The sequence below is a fragment of the Pristiophorus japonicus genome, chromosome 4, assembly GCF_044704955.1.
Source record: "Pristiophorus japonicus isolate sPriJap1 chromosome 4, sPriJap1.hap1, whole genome shotgun sequence".
Classification (NCBI taxonomy): domain Eukaryota; kingdom Metazoa; phylum Chordata; class Chondrichthyes; family Pristiophoridae; genus Pristiophorus; species Pristiophorus japonicus.
In genome coordinates, this window is record NC_091980.1 from 253,894,115 (window position 1) to 253,913,937 (window position 19,823).

The window sequence follows — 19,823 nt, forward strand, 5'->3', positions numbered from 1 at the left end:
CTCCCCCCATCTCTCTTCCCTCCTCCCCCCATCTCTCTTCCCTCCTCCCCCCATCTCTCTTCCCTCCTCCCCCCATCTCTCTTCCCTCCTCCCCCCATCTCTCTTCCCTCCTCCCCCCCATCTCTCTTCCCTCCTCCCCCCATCTCTCTTCCCTCCTCCCCCCATCTCTCTTCCCTCCTCCCCCCATCTCTCTTCCCTCCTCCCCCCATCTCTCTTCCCTCCTCCCCCCATCTCTCTTCCCTCCTCCCCCCATCTCTCTTCCCTCCTCCCCCCATCTCTCTTCCCTCCTCCCCCCATCTCTCTTCCCTCCTCCCCCCCATCTCTCTTCCCTCCTCCCCCCATCTCTCTTCCCTCCTCCCCCCATCTCTCTTCCCTCCTCCCCCCCATCTCTCTTCCCTCCTCCCCCCCATCTCTCTGTAAATCTGGTGCTGGGGACGGGCCCTGCCCGAAGTCTTAGGCCGGCCCATTCAGCCTTCGGTCCCGAAAGGCCTGCCTGAAGCACTTTCACACAGGTAGGAAGATGGTTTATTTAATCTTTTCTTTGCTTATAAATGTTTATTCAGGTTGGATTTATTTGTATAAGTATAAATACGGATTTATTATAGAATTTAATGACTTCCCTTCCCTCCCCTTCCCCCCCCCCCCCCCACATTCTGGACGCCTAATTTGTAACCTGCGCCTGATTTTTTAATGCGTAGAACAGGTTTTTTCAGTTCTACAAAAATCTTCACTTGCTCCATTCTACTTTAGTTTGGAGTACGTTTTCACTGTGGAAACTTTCAAATCAGGCGTCAGTGGCCAGACAAGCCCCCTTTTGAAGAAAAAATTCTGTTCCAAAGTAGAACTGTTCTACCTGACTAGAACTGCAGAAAAAAAAATGTGGAGAATTGCGATTTCTAAGATATTCTGTTCTCCACCTGTTGCTCCTAAAAATCAGGCGCAAATCATGTGGAAACTTGGGCCCATGGTGTTGAGATCCAGGATCTGCCATAATCATATTGAATGGTGGTGCAGGCTCAAAGGGCTGAATGGCTTACTACTGCTATTTTCTGATTAGATTTTATCTTTACTGCCCAATAACCGCTCTAATGCATTGTCATGATCAGAGGTTCAGAACTAAACTCTTATTTATGACGGATTAACTACTGCAATCTAACATCCTCCTACGTGCATTTATCCTATCATCTGAAGGACTAACTGATGAACTCTACTGAGATGAGGCCAATTTTAACGTGGGTTTATTTTGCATTTAATATTCAAACATACAGTAACATTTACGGCAAATTTTGATCTATTTCATAATGCGCCTCAAGTTAGAAAATAAAAACACCACACTGTCCATTAAGTCCACTTTTTTGACCAGCAATCCTATGAAACTAATTGACACTAAACTTAAGGGAGTTCCCATCTTCTATGCCTGACTTCCACTCATCTGCCAATTTGTCCTAGTTAGACAAGAAACCAAATAATCTGACTTCTAACCTTCCCCAGCTCTGTATCTGGGGATTGGTCAGTAGAGCTATCAGTTAAACTGGTGACAATCCTCCTCGGTGGGGTCTTCTCAGGCAGCTGCTCCTGCTGGGCTCATTAAAATGTTCTCCATTTTTCTCTTTGGAATGTGTTAACATACCTCATTGTCTCAAACTGATGTGATATGTGATAAACACAAGCTTGGATAGATGCTTTGACTGATACTAATTTGCATCCCCAAAACGTGTGTGTGGATTTAAACCCTTGAGAGCTTAAATTTAACTTAAAAGCAACATCGTAATATAAACTACCTGAAATTCCTCCTAGGCCAAATAGTCAAAAATCCCAAAATGCAACACACTCAGTTCATAATCGGTCATATATATTTCCACATTTATGATGTAAAGGATTGGAGTACAAAAGTGAGGCAGTAATGTTTTGGTTGTACAGAATCTTGGTCAGATCCCATCTGTTGGACTGCATTCAATTTACAGCAGGAAAGATATATTGGCTTTGGAGGGGTATAGCACAGATTCACCAGAATGATACCAGAGCTTAAAGGGACAGGTTGCATAAACTTGGCATTTATTCCCTTGAGTTTAGAAGGTTGATGAATGATCTAATTGAGGTCTTTAAAATGGTAGTGATTCGATAGGGTAGATAGAGAAAAATGATTTCCTCTGCTGGAGGAATCCAGAACCAGAGGGGATAATCATAAAATTATAGCTAGGCTAATTAGGAGTGAAATCAGGAAGCATCTTTTCTCATAAATGGTAGTAGAACTCTGGAACACTCCTCCCTTAATGACTACGGATGCTGGGTCATTTGAAGTTTTCAAGACCGCGATCAATACATTTTTGTTAGGTATGAGTATTGAGGGATTATGGAGTTGAGGTACAGATCAACCATGGTAGACTGGTTAGAAAAATTGAAGCCCATGGGATTAAAAAGACAGTGGCAGTGAAGTTACAAAATTGACAAAGGGACAGAAAGCAGAGTAGTGATGAATGGTTGTTTTTTCAGACTGGAGGGATGTATGCAGCCGTGTTCCCAGGAGTTGGTACGAGGACAACTGCTCTTGACATATATTAATGACCTGGATTGGGTATACAGGGCATCATTTCAAAGTTTGCAGATGATCGAAACTCGGAAATGTAGTAAAAAATGAGGATAGTAACAGACTTCAGGAGGAAGTAGACAGGCTGGCAAAATGGGCAGACATGGCAGATGAAATTTAACGCAGAGAAATGTGAAGTGATACATTTTGGTCGGAAGAATGAGGAGAGGCAATATAAACAAAATGGTACAATTTTAAAGGGGGTGCAAGAACAGAGAGACCTGTGGGTGTAAGTACACAAATCTTTGAAGCTAGCAGGACAAGTTGAGATGGTTGTTTAAAAAAGCATATGGGATCCTTGGCTTTAGTAATAGAGGCATAGAGTTCAAAAGCAAGAACGCTATGCAAAATCTTTATAAAACACTGGTTAGGCCTCTGCTGGAATATTGTGTTCAATTCTGGGCACCACGCTTTAGGAAAGATATCAAAGCCTTGGAGAGGGTGCAGAAGAGATTTGATGGTGCCAGGGATGAGGAACTTCAGTGGAGAATCTGGAGTTCTCCTTGGAGCAGGAAAGGTTAAGAGGAGGTTTGATAGAGGTGTTCAAAATCATAAACAGTTTTGATAGAATAAATGAGAAACTGTTTCCGGTGGCAGAAGGATTAGGTAACCAGAGGACACAGATTGAAGGTGATTGGCAAAAGAACCAGAGGCGACATGGGGGAAAAAAAAATTCATACAAGTTCTTGTGATGTGCAGTGGAATGCACTGCCTGAAAGGGAAGGTGAAAGCAAGTTCAATAGTAACTTTCTAAAGGTACTTGAATAAATACTTGAAGGGAAAAATTTGCAGGGCTATGAGTAAAGAGCGGGGGAGTGGGACTAGTTGGATAGCTCTACTAAAGTGCCGTCACAGGCACAATGGGCCAAATGGCTGCCTTCTGTGCTGTATCATTCTATGATTTTTATGATTCTGTGGATTGAATTGGGGTACATACTCTAAGGGCTGAATGGCCAGTTACTTTTCCTGTATTTCCATTGTAGAACTCTTCAAGAAGTGGTTCTGCTCTATTAAAGGTTATAGTACTTGCCTTGTTTACATTTTGAGGGGGATTCCATAGCCATGAATGTTATATTTTTGTGATTTTGCAAACCTTTTTATGATATATTATTTTGGCTATTGTATTTTAAAATATCTTGTAGATGAATTCCAACTCCTTAAATCTTTGACCGTATCTATCTTGCCATGCAGTCTAGAAAGGGTTTCAGTCAGACGTTGGTAGGAGTCATTCCGTATATTTACAGTAGAACATATTTTATATATCTCTGACCAGATAATATAATGCCGCTCTAAGAACTAATCTAATCTTTTATAACTCAATTTTAAATACATTGTATTTCTCTCTATTTCAGCTATATCAATCTTGTCCGTTCTTTTCAAATTACCGTTGTATGCTTTCCTGACTCTAACTGGTAACTGCCTTCCTTAAGAGGACCGTATATATAAAAAACAATTGTTTTGCATTTTGGAAAAGTGTGACCAAGACGTTTGTATTTTGGATAGCTGACCTTTCAGATTCAAAAGAAAATGGTGGATCAGTCAAGTATAAACTTAACTCATCCTGAATTCGATATATATTTGAAAGTTGTGTTAGAATCCATCAAACCTGTTACCAGGGAGACTTCAATCTCAAATCTCAATGTTAACACTAGACAAAAATATATATTTGTTTGTCACGTATGCATTTTAAAGTTGTGATTTATGACTTTGCTTCTTCGACATTGCACTTTATCCAATGGCGGAGAAAATCCTATACAGGATAACCAGGCTTACATGGTCAAGTCTGCCAGTGGCCAGAAAACACAGTTGCCTCTGTCTTGTATTTTTATTGCCACAGGGAACAGCTCTGCTTTCAGAGTCACTAGTGAGAATCATTTTTTACAGTTGGCCTCGGAGTCGCTGGAAGCAGGAGCACTGTTTGATTTGCTGTGTTGCCACCAAAGTTGCACTGCTATCAGCGACAGAATAGTAGAATAAGTGTGTCATTTTAAGTAGAGTATTGTTTTACATTACAGTTGTTGCAACTTGATATATGCGTTGCCAACATGCACAGATAGCTCTACAGCTGCTTTTACACCTCGGCTATGTTTCCTCTGAAAATAAATGAATAATGCACCACTTTTAACAACTGACCCATTAATTGAAAGTTGTGCAATTGGCCGTTACATTGAAGACTTAGTACAGCAACTCACTGTATCTGTTCTAGTCATTGATACAATGGCAACAACTTTTACCTGTGATGCAAAACTCTTAAGCACATTCAGTAATAGCATACAAATAGTGTCCTCCCAGGAGAGGACACCAACATCATTGTCCTCGACCAGGCTAACATCCCCAGTATTGAAGCACTGACCACACTCGATCAGCTTTGCTGGGCAGGCCACATAGTACGCATGCCAGATATGAGACTCCCTAAGCAAATGCTTTATGTGGAGCTCCTTCATGGTAAATGAGCCAAAGAAGGACAGCGGAAACGTTATAAGGACACCCTCAAAGCCTCCCTGCGACATCACCACTGACACCTGGGAGACCCTGGCTGCAGACCGTCCGAGGTGGAGAAAGTCCATCCGGGAGGGTGTTGAGCTCTTTGAGTCTCGACGCAAGGAGCAGGCAGCGGAAGGAGCGCGCGGAAAACCAGCCCTACTGACCCCTTCCCCCGACGAATGCCTGTCTCACCTGCAACAGAGTCTGTGGCTCTCGTATCGGACTGTTCAGCCATCAAAGAACTCCCTTTGGGAGTGGAAGCAAGTCCTCCTCGATTCCGAGGGACTGCCTGTGATGATGATGGCAAATAATGTCTCCAGTGAATATATCTACTTCAAAGTTAACCTTTTTATGCTCCATGCAGTTTGCCCATGGCTATTAGCATTTTAAAAATGTATAGAACTTTTCTATCAAGTAACAGGCACACTTTCTGTTGCTTAATTGTTAACTCGATGTCCTGTCTGCCCTCTCGGGTTGATGTAAAAGATCCCATGACACTTGTCCTGGCCAATATTTATCCTTCAGTCAACAGCACTAAAAAAGCAGGTTATGTGGTCATTATCACATTATTGTTTGTGAGACCTCACTGTGCACAAATTGGCTGCCACATTTCCTACATTAAAACAGTGATTACACTTCAAAAATACTTAATTGGCTGTAAAGTGCTTTGGGATGTCCCAAGGTCGTGAATGGCACTACATAAATGTAAGTCTTTTCTTGGTTGATTAAACTCTCCCATGCTGTCTATGTTTTATATATAGTATTAAACTTTTTTAACACAGTTCCTGAATGCACACCGCACAAAACAAGTGACTGGAAGGGTGTTACAAGATTTTATACAAATCATGCAATAGCAAAAGAAAACGAGGCTGTGCCTCGAACTGCTGTATGGCTGCCTAGCAAGGATTTATGTTTTTTGGCTGTGGAAGTGCTTGCCCTTGTGTCATATGCAGTGTACTCTTAATTTTAATTAAACTTTAAATTATCTGATAAATTGATTTTCTTTAAGCAGTAAATTACCACTTTACTGTGTTATTAATGTTGCTTACTTAGAATTAAAACAACTCTGAATTATAAAGAGTAGACAGGAGGACAGTGACCAAGTCCAGGCTTCTCTTAACGTACTTCTGAAACTATTTGTGGTGGAGTTTGAGAATGCCACAGTATTGACTCTTGCTCTGACTTTTTGATGTCTCTCCTCTTGCCTTCTTCCCCTCCAACACAAACAGAATTTTGTGAATTGTGACCACGAGCTCATGTTCCATCGGTTATGCCTTTATAATTATTTCTATTGAAAAGAATGCTCATCTATGATCCGAGATTTCGCTTCGTGGAAGATCTAGTATAAAATTGGACTTGAAATGTTTTTTTCAATGTAATTGATTTTTTAAAAGTTATTTATAATTCTTAATGATTCTTGGGTAATATCTATTGACCTTGGTGCATTCATAAATATCACATGAAAGCTGTCAAAGCATTTCCAGAATATATAATTCTTACTGCCAGTTTAAAACACATTAAATGGGATGAACTGCAACTGATTTCATAATCTAAAAATGCACAGATCAGATGATTTAAAATATCTAAACTGCTTTGTTTTGCTGAGAATAAAACTTGGCGTGGAGTAGTGGAATTTTGAGCATTCTTGGTCTAATTTTCCAACATGTCAGTAAAAATCTTATTCTGAAATAAATGTTCAATTTACTAATTCTTTCATTTTTGAACTTTACAGCGAAACCATTCACCTCTACTGTAAAGGAACTGCGGCTACACCGAGATGACTTTGAAATGTTGAAAGTCATTGGCAGAGGAGCGTTTGGTGAGGTGAGCATTCAAACAAATAATGTCTTGCTGTAATCAAATGGTTTTTGAAATTCTAGTATGTTTTGCAAATCACCTTCCTTAGGCAGTGATACACCATCTACAATAAAGTGATTGGCTATTCTCTGCAAAAACATTGATTGCAGTCATAGCTTTTTCATTTGAATATTATATACAGTCTGGAATATTGGCTTGTATCGTCAGAAGATGCTCTCTCTAATGGTTTATGCATTTAGTCTTCCATTGTACTCCTACACATTTAATCTATTTTTAGAGGGAGACACTTCACCAGTTCTCAACAAGATTTGTTAATTTATGGTAACTACTTGGCAGCAATGTTGTCTGGGTCAGATTGTGGATTTGAAGAACCCCCCCCCATCCCATTTCCCAATATATGGTGACAACGCAAAGCCCAGCTCTTCGTCTTCGAAGAAAAAAGAGCTACAATTATACAATTGCCGGTTATATTTCAGCCAATGTCCCAGTCTCCTCCATCATCGTCCCTGGGTATGTCCTGTCCCACCGACGGGACAGACCCACTAGAGGTGGTGCACTTTGGTATGCAGTCGGGAGGGAGTGGCCCTGGGAGTCCTCAAAATTGACTCTGGACCCCATGAAGTCTCATGGCTCCAGGCAAGGAAACCTGCTGATTCCCACCTACTGCCTTCCCTCAGCTGATGAATCAGTACTCCTCCATACTGAACACATGGCTGAGCGCAACGGCGGCGCTGGTGCGAGGCAGACACGCGGAGCGGCGGCGGCGGCACACGGACAGTACAGTACAGATGAAGCCTGACCATCCATCCATGTCTGGTAACCTAGTGATCGTGAATCCTTGTGTAAGGGGATAGTGCAGGAAAGTGGAGTTGAGGTAGATGATCAGCCATGATCTTATTGAATGGCGGAGCAGGGCTCGAGGGGCCGAATGGCCTACTCCTGCTCCTATTATGTTCTTATTATGTTCTTATAACACGACTTGGAAGAAGCACTGAGGGTAGCAAGGGTGCAAAATGCACTCTGGGTGGAGGACCGCAACGTCCATCACCACGAGTAGCTCGGTAGCAACACTACTGACCGAGCTGGCTGTGTCCTGAAATAGAGAATCAACGTGAGGGAAAATACAACTTTATCTTGTCCTCACCAATCTACCTGTCGCAGATGCATCCATCCATGACCATATTGATAGCAGTGACTACAGCACAGTCCTTGTGGAGATGAAGTCCCATCTTCACACTGAGGGCACCCTCCATCGTGTTGTGTGGCACTCCCACTGTGCTAAATGGGATAGATTCAGAAAAGATCTAGCGGCTCAAAACTGGGTATCCATGAGGTGCAATCAGCATAGCAGAAAATTGTATTCCACCACAATTTGTAACATCATGGTCCAGCATATCCCTCATTCCACCAGACCACCCTGGTTCAATGAGACCATGCCAGGAGCAGCACCAGGTGTACCTAAAAATGAGGTGCTAATCTGGTATGCTGCAACACAGGACTACATATATGCTAAACAGCGGAAGCATAATGCTATTGACAAAGCTAAGCGATCCCATAACCAATGGATCGGATCACAGCTCTGCAGTCTTGCCACATCCAGTCGTGAATGGTGGTGAACAATTAAAATCCAACAGGAGGAGGCGGCTCCATGAACATCCTCATTCTCAATGATGGCAGAGCCTACTACGTGAGTGCAAAAGACAAGGCTGAAGCGTTTGCAACCATCTTCAGCCAGAAGTGCCAAATGGTTGATTCACCTTGGCCTCCTTGAGGTCCCCACTATTACAAAAGCCAGTCTTCAGCCAATTCGATTCACTCCACGTGATACAAAGAAACGACAGAGCGCATTGGATACAGCAAAGGCTATTCTGGCTTTAGTGCTGAAGACTTGTATCCCAAACTAGCTGCGTCACTAGCTAAGCTGTTCTAGTACAGCTAAGACACTAGCATCTGCCCAGCAATGTGGAAAACTGCCCAGGTATGTCCTGTCCACCAAAAGCAGGACAAATCCAATCCGGCCAATATCAGTCAATTCGTAATCAACAACCAAGTGTTGGAAGGTGTCGTCGACCGTGCTATCAAATGCCATTTACTCACCAATAACCTGCTCTCTGATGCTCAGTTTGGGTTCTGCCAGGACCACTTGGCTCCAGACCTCATTAAAGCCTTGGTCCAAACATGGACAACAGAGCCAAATTCCAGTGGTGAGGTGAGAGTGACTGCCCTTGACATTAAGGCAGCATTCTGTGTGGCATCAAGAAGCTCGAGTAAAATTGAAGTCAGTATAGTGGGGGAAAGCTCTCCACTGGTTCAACTCCTACCAAGCACAAAGAAAGGTGGTTGTGGTTGTGGTTGTCGGAGGCCAATCATCACTGCGTCAGAACATCGTTGCAGGAGTTTCTCGGCAGTGTTCTAGGCCCAACCAACTTCAGCTGCTACATCAATGAGTTTCCTTCCATCATACGGTCAGCCATGGGGGTGTTCGCTGATGATTGTGCAGTGTTCAGTTGCATTTGAAACTCCTCAGATAATGAAGCAGTCCATGCCTGTATGCAGTAAGACCTGGAAGATAGTCAGGTATGGGCTGATAAGTGAAAAGTAACATTCTCGTCACGCAAGTGGCAGGTAATGACTATCTCCAACAAGAGAGTCTAACTATTACCCCTTGACATTCACCGGCATTACCATCGTTGAACCACCTCCATCACCAACATCCTGGGGGTCATCATTGACCAGAAACGTAACTGGACCAGCCATATAAATACTGTTGCTACAAAGCAGGTCAGAGGCTGGTTTCTGCGGCGAGTGTCTCACCTATTGATTCCCCAAAGCCTTTCCGTCTTCTACAAGGCACAAGTCAGGAGTGTGATGGAATACGCTCCACTTGCCTGGATGAGTGCAGCTCCAACAACACTCTAGAAGCTCAACACCATGTAGGACAAAGCAGCCTGCTTGATTGGTACCCCATCCACCACCTTAAACATTCACTCCCTCCACCACCGGCTCACTGACTGCAGTGTGTACCATCTACAAGATGCCTGCAACAACTTGACAGCAGCAATGCCCAAACCTGCGACCTCTACCATCTAGATGGACAAGGACAATAGGCGCATGGGAACACCACCACCTCCAAGTTACATACCATCCTGACTTGGAAATATATCGCCGTTATTTCATCGCGGGTGGGTCAAAATCATGTAATTGGCCCCCCCGCCACACCCCCCCCCCGCAACAGCACCGTGGAAGTGGCTTCACTACAGAGACTGCAGCGGTTCAAGCAGCCAGCTCATCACCACCTTCTCGAGAACAATTAGGGATGGGCAATAAATGCTGGCTTTGCCGGTGACGCACACATCCCAAGAACTAATTTTTTTTAATTGGCATGGTTAACTTACTTGGGCTGGACAGTAAGTGAATTCATTTTCCAGCCTTATTTACCAGATTGGATAACTGTCAAAATCCTAAACACTGCTGAAATTTCAGCATTTAAAATTGCAATAAAAGAACACTGCTGTATGGAAAAAATACATTTTTTTTTTAATAGAACTTTTCACTCCCAATTTATTTGTTCTTGAATTGGACGAGAACCATTTCTTGGCAGAACTGGCTTAAGTTCAATATCCTTTAATGTAATTCCCATTTCCTGAAAAGGGGTGGGGGACTAAAAGCCTGTCTGAGAACCAACAGGGTTACATTCCACAATTTGTTAGACTCTTCCTTAATAGGCATTGTTATGACAAGGGACAGATCGACTGTGTTACTGGCATGTAATGCTGTGCAATTACAGTGAGTAATATGATCGACTATAATTGCTAATATCCATGGACTGTGAATCTTTAGTCTATGGAATATTAAATCATGTTTTTTTGTGTCAAAATAATGATGGGTTTCAAGGAGTCAGTACAGTATATATGGAAAAATATCAACACACATATATATTTAAAAAAATCCAAAATATGCAATTGTGTTTAAACTGTATACAATTGCAATGGCAATGAAGGGGGATGAAATTAAAAATATAAGATAGCACAAGTTCAGGGTGTATAATAAATTCTGTCACATTGGTACTCAATCAGCTTTGATGGGAAGCTATCACTGTACAAAGAATCACGTGAAAAGCTGTATCACTCCACTCACAGCATGATGGTTCACAATGCCAGGCAATTTAAAAAAAACTTTAAATCTCATGTTGAATATTTGTAGAATATTTGCGAATATAAAAAAATGTATTTTTGTATGTTATTTACTTTGAAGCATTGAAGTTACCAGAGGAGGTGAAAACAGATTTATTGTACTTTGCCAGCAATCCATAGGGATTAGGAAGTACTATCATGTTGTAATCCCACAGCTCTATATATTCATAAATTTTAACTAGAGATTTTTAAAATGTACTTTAATATTTTATGTGTATAACTTAATGTACTGTAGTAGCTGCTTAATCAAAAATTGCTTTAAATGACTAAAATTGCTGTTAAATGAATATATACAGGAAAATTACTTGCATGGTTGGCACCAAATCATGACGTTCTTTCTCATATTTGAATGAATTAGATCTTGTAGTTCTACATAACAATATATTTTTTTAATACCCAGAGAATTTCAGATTTGATGTTTCAAGGTTCTATCCATAGATAGAAAAAAAATCATCATCTAAAATGTTGTCCAATGTATGAACTCTTCATAATACGACTTGATTTGTGAAAGAACGGGAGAATGTTGAGTTTAGTTTCACCAGGAGTGATTGAGGCATAATACTGCAATTTGTACTCTGTTGTGACTTTTATTGACTTCATTTTTTATGTTCAATATTAAGAACATATTTATTTAGTACAATACCTCTAGGTTGGTTGGAACCAGTATAAGGTTAATTAATTAGTTAACAAGTGCTGTGATTAGTTGTTTTCTGGCTGTTTTCTCATGTGGCATTCGGCCAATTGTGTAAGTTAAGATGGTATGGACCTTAAAACCCTTGAGCTGTGATCCTGGCAGTTAGGCTGAGGTTGTGCCCACTCGTGCCCTCCAGGGCTCACCCTGCTGTAGTATGTGGGGTCAATGGGATAGAATCTCATTTGCATGGGCCTGGGGGATGGGTACATCTCAAGTGCCCGCCAGCCCCATTCTGCCAGAAACTCTGGTGCCTGCCTGCTGGGTGGGGAAGGTGCTGTCTCCTCCCCAGAAATGATGTATGCACCCATTTAAGCCCCTAAACAAGGGGGTGCTGCTGAATATATATTTTTTATTAATTTTGATCTTGGGGGTAAAGGCTGCTATCCTGTCCTGGCCTGGACCTATATCTCTTTCCTTTCCCCCCCGCTCCCCCAAACCAATGAACACACTTCCCCATTTTGAAGGTCAGTACATACCTCCTTTGACTTGGCATGCGCCAGGTCCCATTACTGCAGTTAGCAAAGAGGGAAGGTGGGTGACCATCCACAGAGGCAGTCTAGGGATTTCCTCAGGGTGTTGAATTGACAAGTGGATATTCAGAATGCAGTCCCTGTGACAATGACTCAGCCAAGAGTTCCAAATGATCTGTTGCCTGCCACGGTAAGGGATATCAACAAGCAAGTGGAAATCATTTTGGAGTGATGGGAAACAGCCAGAAGTTGTGATTCTGGAAATAGAATTGAGATTGTACAAAGGCATGAGGTTGACAAAAGAGCAAGGATAGTAATCTCAGAATATGAGAAATAGGAGCAGGAGTAGGCCATCTGGCTCCTTGCACCAGTTCCGCGGAGTGCTTCCACTGTTGCACACTAGTTAGTATAGTAATAAGGGAATTAAATGTGTGGTTGGAGAGATGGTGAGGGGAGAAGGAGCTCTGATTTCTGGGACAGGAGTGGTCTGTATAAGAAGGTTGGGCTTCACCTGAACAAGGCTGAGAGTCTGTGACCAATGTCTTTTCTGGGAGAATGATTTGTGTTGTGGCAGTGAGTATAGCCTAACATGGCAGAGGGGAGGGAAAAAACAAAATGAGAAAGCAGAAGCGAAAGCTATCGGAGGTATTAAAAAGATTGCCAAACCGGCAAATATGAGCTGTATATATGAAGCACAAATTGCAGTTGGGGGTTATAATGTAATGGCATTACTAAATAGGTAGCTTAGGCTAGGACGAAATATAAAAACAGATGGGAGTTTTTACAGGTACATAAAAAGGAAAAGAGTAGCTAAAGTAAATGTTGGTCTCCAGAGGATGAGACTGGGGAATTAATAATGGAGAGCAGAGACATTGAACAAATATTTTGTATCGGTCTTCACGGTAGAAGACACTAAAAACATCCCAATAGTGGATAATCAAGGGGCTATAGGGAAGGAGGAACCTAATACAGTCTAAGGATAAGGGGTAAGCCATTTAGGACAGAGATGAGGAGAAACTTCACTCAGAGAATTGTGAACCTGTGGAATTCTCTACCACAGAAAGTTGTTGAGGCCAGTTTGTTAGATATATTCAAAAGGGAGTTAGATTTGGCCTTTACGGCTAAAGGGATCAAGGGTTATGGAGAGAAAGCAGGAATGGGGTACTGAAGTTGCAAGTTTAGTCATATTGAATGGCGGTGCAGGCTCGAAGGGCCTACTCCTGCACCTATTTTCTATGTTAATGCAATCACTATCACTAATGAAGTAGTATGCGGTAAAATAATAGGACTGAAGGCGGACAAGTCCCCTGGAGCTGATGGCTTACATCCTAGGGTCTTAAAAGAAGTGGCTGCAGAGATAGTGGATGCATTGGTTGCAATCTACTAAAATTCCCTGGATTCTGGGGCGGTCCCAGCGGATTGGACAACTGCAGATGTAACACCCCCATTTTAAAAAAAGGAGGCAGACAAAAAGCAGGAAACTATAGACCAGTTAGCCTAACATCTGTTGTTAGGAAATGCTGGAGTCCATTATTAAGGAAGCAGTAGCAGGACATTTGGAAAAGCATAATTCAATCAAGCAGAGTCAGCATGGTTTTATGAAAGGGAAATTATGTTTGACAAATTTGCTGGAGTTCTTTGAGGATGTAACGAGCAGGGTGGATAAGGGGGAACCAATGGATGTGGTATATTTGGATTTCCAGAAGGCATTCGATAAGGTGCCACATAAGAGGTTACTGCACAAGATAAAAGGTCACGGGGTTGGGGGTAATATATTAGCATGGATAGCGGGCTGACTAACAGAAAACAGAGAGTCAGGATAAATGGGTAATTTTCCAGTTGGCAAACAGTAACTAGTGGGGTGCCGCAGGGATCGGTGCCGGGTCCTCAATTACTTACAATCTATATTAATGACTTGGATGAAGGGACCGACCGAGTGTAATGTAGCCAAGTTTACTGATGATACAAAGATGGGTGGGAAAGCAAATTGTGAGAAGGATACACAAAATCTGCAACAGGATATAGACAGGCTGAGTGGGCAAAAGATTGGCAGATGGAGTATAATGTGGGAAAATGTGAGGCTATCCACTTTGGCAGAAAAAATAGAAAAGCAAATTAAAATTTAAATGGAGAAAAGCTGCAAAGTGCTGCAGTACAGAGGGACCCTAGGGATCCTTGTGCATGAAACACAGTTAGTATGCAGGTACAGCAAGTAATCAAGAAGGCAAATGGAATGTTGGCCTTTCATCATAGGCTGTCCCTCGAAACGAAGATGACTTGCTTCCACACCAAAAAAAGGATGAGTTCACAAGTGTTTCACTGAAGGACCGAATATTCCAGGTCCTGAAATACATCCTGAAAGGTGGAAGATGCCTGTGCGTGGATTTTTTTTAATGTGTGGTGACTGTTGCACACCAGCCACCACATGGGCTTGACAGAGCTAGGTCTTAATCCAGTGGCAAGGGTTAATCAAGACGACTGGAGACCTGCTCTGCTGCAAGGACCTAGTGCGCGCACACATATCGCAGTATCGGGTGGCCCATGCTGCCCCTGGGCCCTCTCCTCTTTTGGCCCCAAACTCTCGCCTCTCCTGGGCCCCGGTCATGTCCCTCTACAATCTCTCGCTGCTCTTTCACCCCAACTTCGCCACTCCTGATGTGTTTGCCCACGCTCCAATCACCGACCTGGACTTTGATGATGTCCCTCTTCGTTGCCATCGCCCTCCTGTACCAGCTCGCACCGTACCTTGCAGTGATATGCTGCCACACTGCCCATGGCCGCCGCTCCTTTTATTGCCCTGACCTGCCGCTGATGGTCTCTCAAGGGGATAGAGTATAAAAACCGAGAAGTCCTGCTACAACTATACAGGGTATTGGTGAGGCCACACCTAGAGTACTGCGTACAGTTTTGGTCTCCGTATTTAAGGAAGGATCATCATCATAGGCTGTCCCTCTGAGTAGAGGATGACTTGTTTCCACACTGGAAATGAGTGCTCGGGTGACTGAAGAGTCCAATGCGGGACTTACAGTCTCTGTCACAGGTGGGTCAGACGGTGGTTGAAGGAACAGGTGGGTGGGGTGCCTGGGTTGCCACGCGCTCCTTCCGCTCAACGCTTGGCTTCAGCTTGCTCTCAGTGAAAAGATTTGAGGTGTTTAGTGCCTTTCCGGATGCTTTTCCTCCATTTTGGGCGGTCTTGAGCCAGGGATTCCCAGGTGTCGATGGGAATGTTACATTTTTTTCAAGGAGGCTTTGAGGGTGTCCTTGAAGTGTTTCCTCTGCCCACTTGGGGCTCGCTTGCAAAGTCGGAGCTCCGAGTAGAGCGCTTGTTTTGGGAGTCTCGTGTCAGGCATGCGGGCGATGTGGCCTGTCCAGCGGAGGTTATATTTGCATTGGATGCTGTTCAGAGAAGATTCACTAGGTTGATTCCGGAAATGAGGGGGTTGACTTATGAAGATAGGTTGAGCCGATAATAATTGGAGTTCAGAAAAATTAGAGGTGTTTCTTATCGAAACATACAAGACCGGTCCAAGAGTTAAACATTCCTGCTTATAAAATATTCGGGAGGGATAGAACGGGATAAAATTGAGAAGCAGTGGCAGTGTTAATCAGAGATTTCATTACAGCACCAGAATGCAGCGATGATATAAGGGTGGTCCAAAAGCTGAATATGCCTAGATTTAAAGGATAAGAAGGGAACTGTTATTCTTGAAGAGGAGTTATCATAGAATGATAGAATGAATTTATAATGGGGAACAAAGAAATGGCAGACCAATTGAACAAATACTTCGGTTCTGTCTTCACGAAGGAAGACACAAATAACCTTCCGAATGTACTAGGGGACAGTGGGTCCAGTGAGAAGGAGGAACTAAAGGATATCCTTATTAGGCGGAAAATTGTGTTGGGGAAATTGATGGGATTGAAGGCCGATAAATCCCTGGGGCCTGATAGTCTGCATCCCAGAGTACTTAAGGAAGTGGCCATAGAAATAGTGGATGCATTGGTGATCATTTTCCAACAGTCTATCGACTCTGGATCAGTTCCTATGGACTGGAGGGTAGCTAATGTAACACCACTTTATAAAAAAGGAATGAGAGAGAGAAAATGGGTAATTATAGCCTGACATCGGTAGTGGGGAAAATGTTGAAATCAATCATTAAGGATGAAATAGCAGCACATTTGGAAAGCAGTGACAGGATCGGTCCAAGACAGCATGAAAGGGAAATCATGTTTGACGAATCTTTTGGAATTTTTTGAGGATGTAACTAGCAGAGTTGGCAAGGGAGAACCAGTGGATGTGGTGCCTTTGGACTTTCAAAAGGCTTTTGACAAGGTCCCGCACCCGAGATTGGTGTGCAAAATCAAAGCACATGGTATTAGGGGTAACATACTGACGTGGATAGAGAACTGGTTGGCAGACAGGAAGCAGAGAGTTGGGATAAACGGGTCCTTTTCAGAATGGCAGGCAGTGACTAGTGGAGTGCGGCAGGGCTCAGTGCTGGGACCCCAGTTCTTTACAATATACATCAATGATTTAGATGAAGGAATTGAGTGTAATATCTACAAGTTTGCAGATGAGACAAAACTGGGTGGCGGTGTGAGCTCTGAGGAGGACGCTAAGAGGCTGCAGGGTGACTTGGACAGGTTAAGTGAGTGGGCAAATGCATGGCAGATGCAATATAATGTGGATAAATGCGAGGTTATCCATTTTGAGGGCAAAAACACAAAGGCAGAATATTATCTGAATGGCGACAGATTAGGAAAAGGGAGGTGCAACGAGACCTGGGTGTCATGTTTCATCAGTCATTGAAAGTTGGCATGTGGGTACAGCAGGCAGTGAAGAAGGCAAATGGTATGTTGGCCTTCATAGCTAGGGGATTTGAGTATAGGAGCAGGGAGATCTTACTGCAGTTGTACAGGGCCTTGGTGAGGCCTCACCTGGAATATTGTGTTCAGTTTTGGTCTCCTAATCTGAGGAAGGATGTTCTTGCTATTGAGGGAGTGCAGCGAAGGTTCACCAGACTGATTCCAGGGATGGCTGGACTGTCATATGAGGAGAGACTGGATCAACTGGGCTTTTATTCACTGGAGTTTAGAAGGATGAGAGGGGATCTCATAGAAACATATAAGATTCTGACTGGACTGGACAGGTTAGATGTGGGAAGAATGTTCCCGATGTTGGGGAAGTCCTGAACCAGGGGACATTGTCTTATGATAACGGGTAGGCCATTTAGGACTGAGATGAGGAGAAACTTCTTCACTGAGTTGTTAACCTGTGGAATTCCCTGCCGCAGAGAGTTGTTGATGCCAGTTCATTGGATATATTCAAGAGGGAGTTAGATATGGCCCTTAAGGCTAAGGGGATCAAGGGGTATGGAGAGAAAGCAGGAAAGGTGTACTGAGGGAATGATCAGCCATGATCTTATTGAATGGTGGTGCAAGCTCGAAGGGCTGAATGGCCTACTCCTGCACCTATTTTCTATGTTTCTATGATACAGCACAGAGGAGGCCATTCTGTCCATCATGCCTGTGCTGGCTCTTTGGTAGAGCTACCCAATTAACCCCACGCCCCTGCTCTTTCCCCATAGCCTTGTAAATGTTTTCCCTTCAAGTATTTATCCAATTCTCTTTTGAATGTTACTATTTAATCTGCTTCCACCACCCTTTCAGGGACTGCATTCATAATGACAAATTACTGTGTTAAAAAAATGTTCCTCATGTCACCTCTGGTTTCTTTGCCAGTCACCTTAAATCTGTGTCCTCTGGTTACCAACCCTTCAGCCACTGGGAACAGTTCCTCCTTTTATGGATATGCTTATTTGTACTGCAAAAATGGCCACCATGCTCCACCCTTTGTCTATGATTGGCCCCCTTGGAGGATAAGCCACACCCTGAAGTTTCAGTGGAATGTGAAATGGGAACCGTCCATGCCAAGGTCTCACTGACTTAGCAAATTGTAACTCTATCCACTTTGACTTCCTGAAGTGACAGAGGCCAGAACTCCCCAGAAGACAGCAAGGGCCAGCCAAAGTGCCTGCCCCCAGTCCAGGTACATCCCTCCCCCAGCCGAAGTGCCTTACCCCAGCGCAAGTACACCTTTCCCCCCCCCCCCATTAGATGAGGCAGGCATTGTGTACGGATTGTTAACAGGTTTATTGGGTATGAAGTGAATAGTGACGGTATCATGACCTAGATATCATCCACGCCAACGATGTCCCTTATAGGGGGTTGGAAGAAAATGATCCTTCTTCCCTGAGTTCCCCCTCTCCCCTTCAACTCCCCCCCCCATCCATGTCTCTTCTCCCCATCCCACCCCATCCATGTATGTCTCTCACCCTCTTTTCCTTCCTCCTCCTCCCCCCCCCCCCCCCCCCAGCATCTTCTCTCTTTCTCTCTCCCCATCCTCTCTCTCCCCCCCTGTCCTCTCTCCTCTTTCCCTCTCCTCTCTCCTCTTTCCCCCTCCCCCTCCCTTTCCCTTTCCCCCTCCCTTTCCCTTTCCCCCTCACCCTCCCTTTCCCCCTCACCCTCCCTTTCCCCCTCACCCTCCCTTTCCCCCTCACCCTCCCTTTCCCCCTCACCCTCCCTTTCCCCCTCACCCTCCCTTTCCCCCTCACCCTCCCTTTCCCCCTCACCCTCCCTTTCCCCCTCACCCTCCCTTTCCCCCTCACCCTCCCTTTCCCCCTCACCCTCCCTTTCCCCCTCACCCTCCCTTTCCCCCTCACCCTCCCTTTCCCCCTCACCCTCCCTTTCCCCCTCACCCTCCCTTTCCCCCTCACCCTCCCTTTCCCCCCTCACCCTCCCTTTCCCCCTCACCCTCCCTTTCCCCCTCACCCTCCCTTTCCCCCTCACCCTCCCTTTCCCCCTCACCCTCCCTTTCCCCCTCACCCTCCCTTTCCCCCTCACCCTCCCTTTCCCCCTCACCCTCCCTTTCCCCCTCACCCTCCCTTTCCCCCTCACCCTCCCTTTCCCCCTCACCCTCCCTTTCCCCCTCACCCTCCCTTTCCCCCTCACCCTCCCTTTCCCCCTCACCCTCCCTTTCCCCCTCACCCTCCCTTTCCCCTCACCCTCCCTTTCCCCTCACCCTCCCTTTCCCCCTCACCCTCCCTTTCCCCCTCACCCTCCCTTTCCCTTCCCCTCACCCTCCCTTTCCCCCTCACCCTCCCTTTCCCCCTCACCCTCCCTTTCCCCCTCACCCTCCCTTTCCCCCTCACCCTCCCTTTCCCCCTCACCCTCCCTTTCCCCCTCACCCTCCCTTTCCCCCTCACCCTCCCTTTCCCCCCTCACCCTCCCTTTCCCCCTCACCCTCCCTTTCCCCCTCACCCTCCCTTTCCCCCTCACCCTCCCTTTCCCCCCTCACCCTCCCTTTCCCCCTCACCCTCCCTTTCCCCCCTCACCCTCCCTTTCCCCCTCACCCTCCCTTTCCCCCTCACCCTCCCTTTCCCCCTCACCCTCCCTTTCCCCCTCACCCTCCCTTTCCCCCTCACCCTCCCTTTCCCCCTCACCCTCCCTTTCCCCCTCACCCTCCCTTTCCCCCTCACCCTCCCTTTTCCCCCCTCACCCTCCCTTTCCCCCTCACCCTC

General features: G+C 44.8%; 1 protein-coding gene across 4 annotated transcripts in view; it reads left to right on the top strand.

Annotated features, from left to right (window-relative positions):
* cdc42bpb (CDC42 binding protein kinase beta (DMPK-like)) overlaps positions 1-19,823 on the top strand; it is a 236,186-nt gene that overhangs the window by 96,972 nt on the left and 119,391 nt on the right. For all 4 annotated transcript variants that reach the window (XM_070879336.1, XM_070879333.1, XM_070879334.1 and 1 more), the window contains exon 2: positions 6,804-6,895. In XM_070879336.1, coding sequence (XP_070735437.1) covers positions 6,804-6,895 — 92 coding nt within the window. The remainder of the gene's footprint in view (positions 1-6,803; positions 6,896-19,823) is intronic.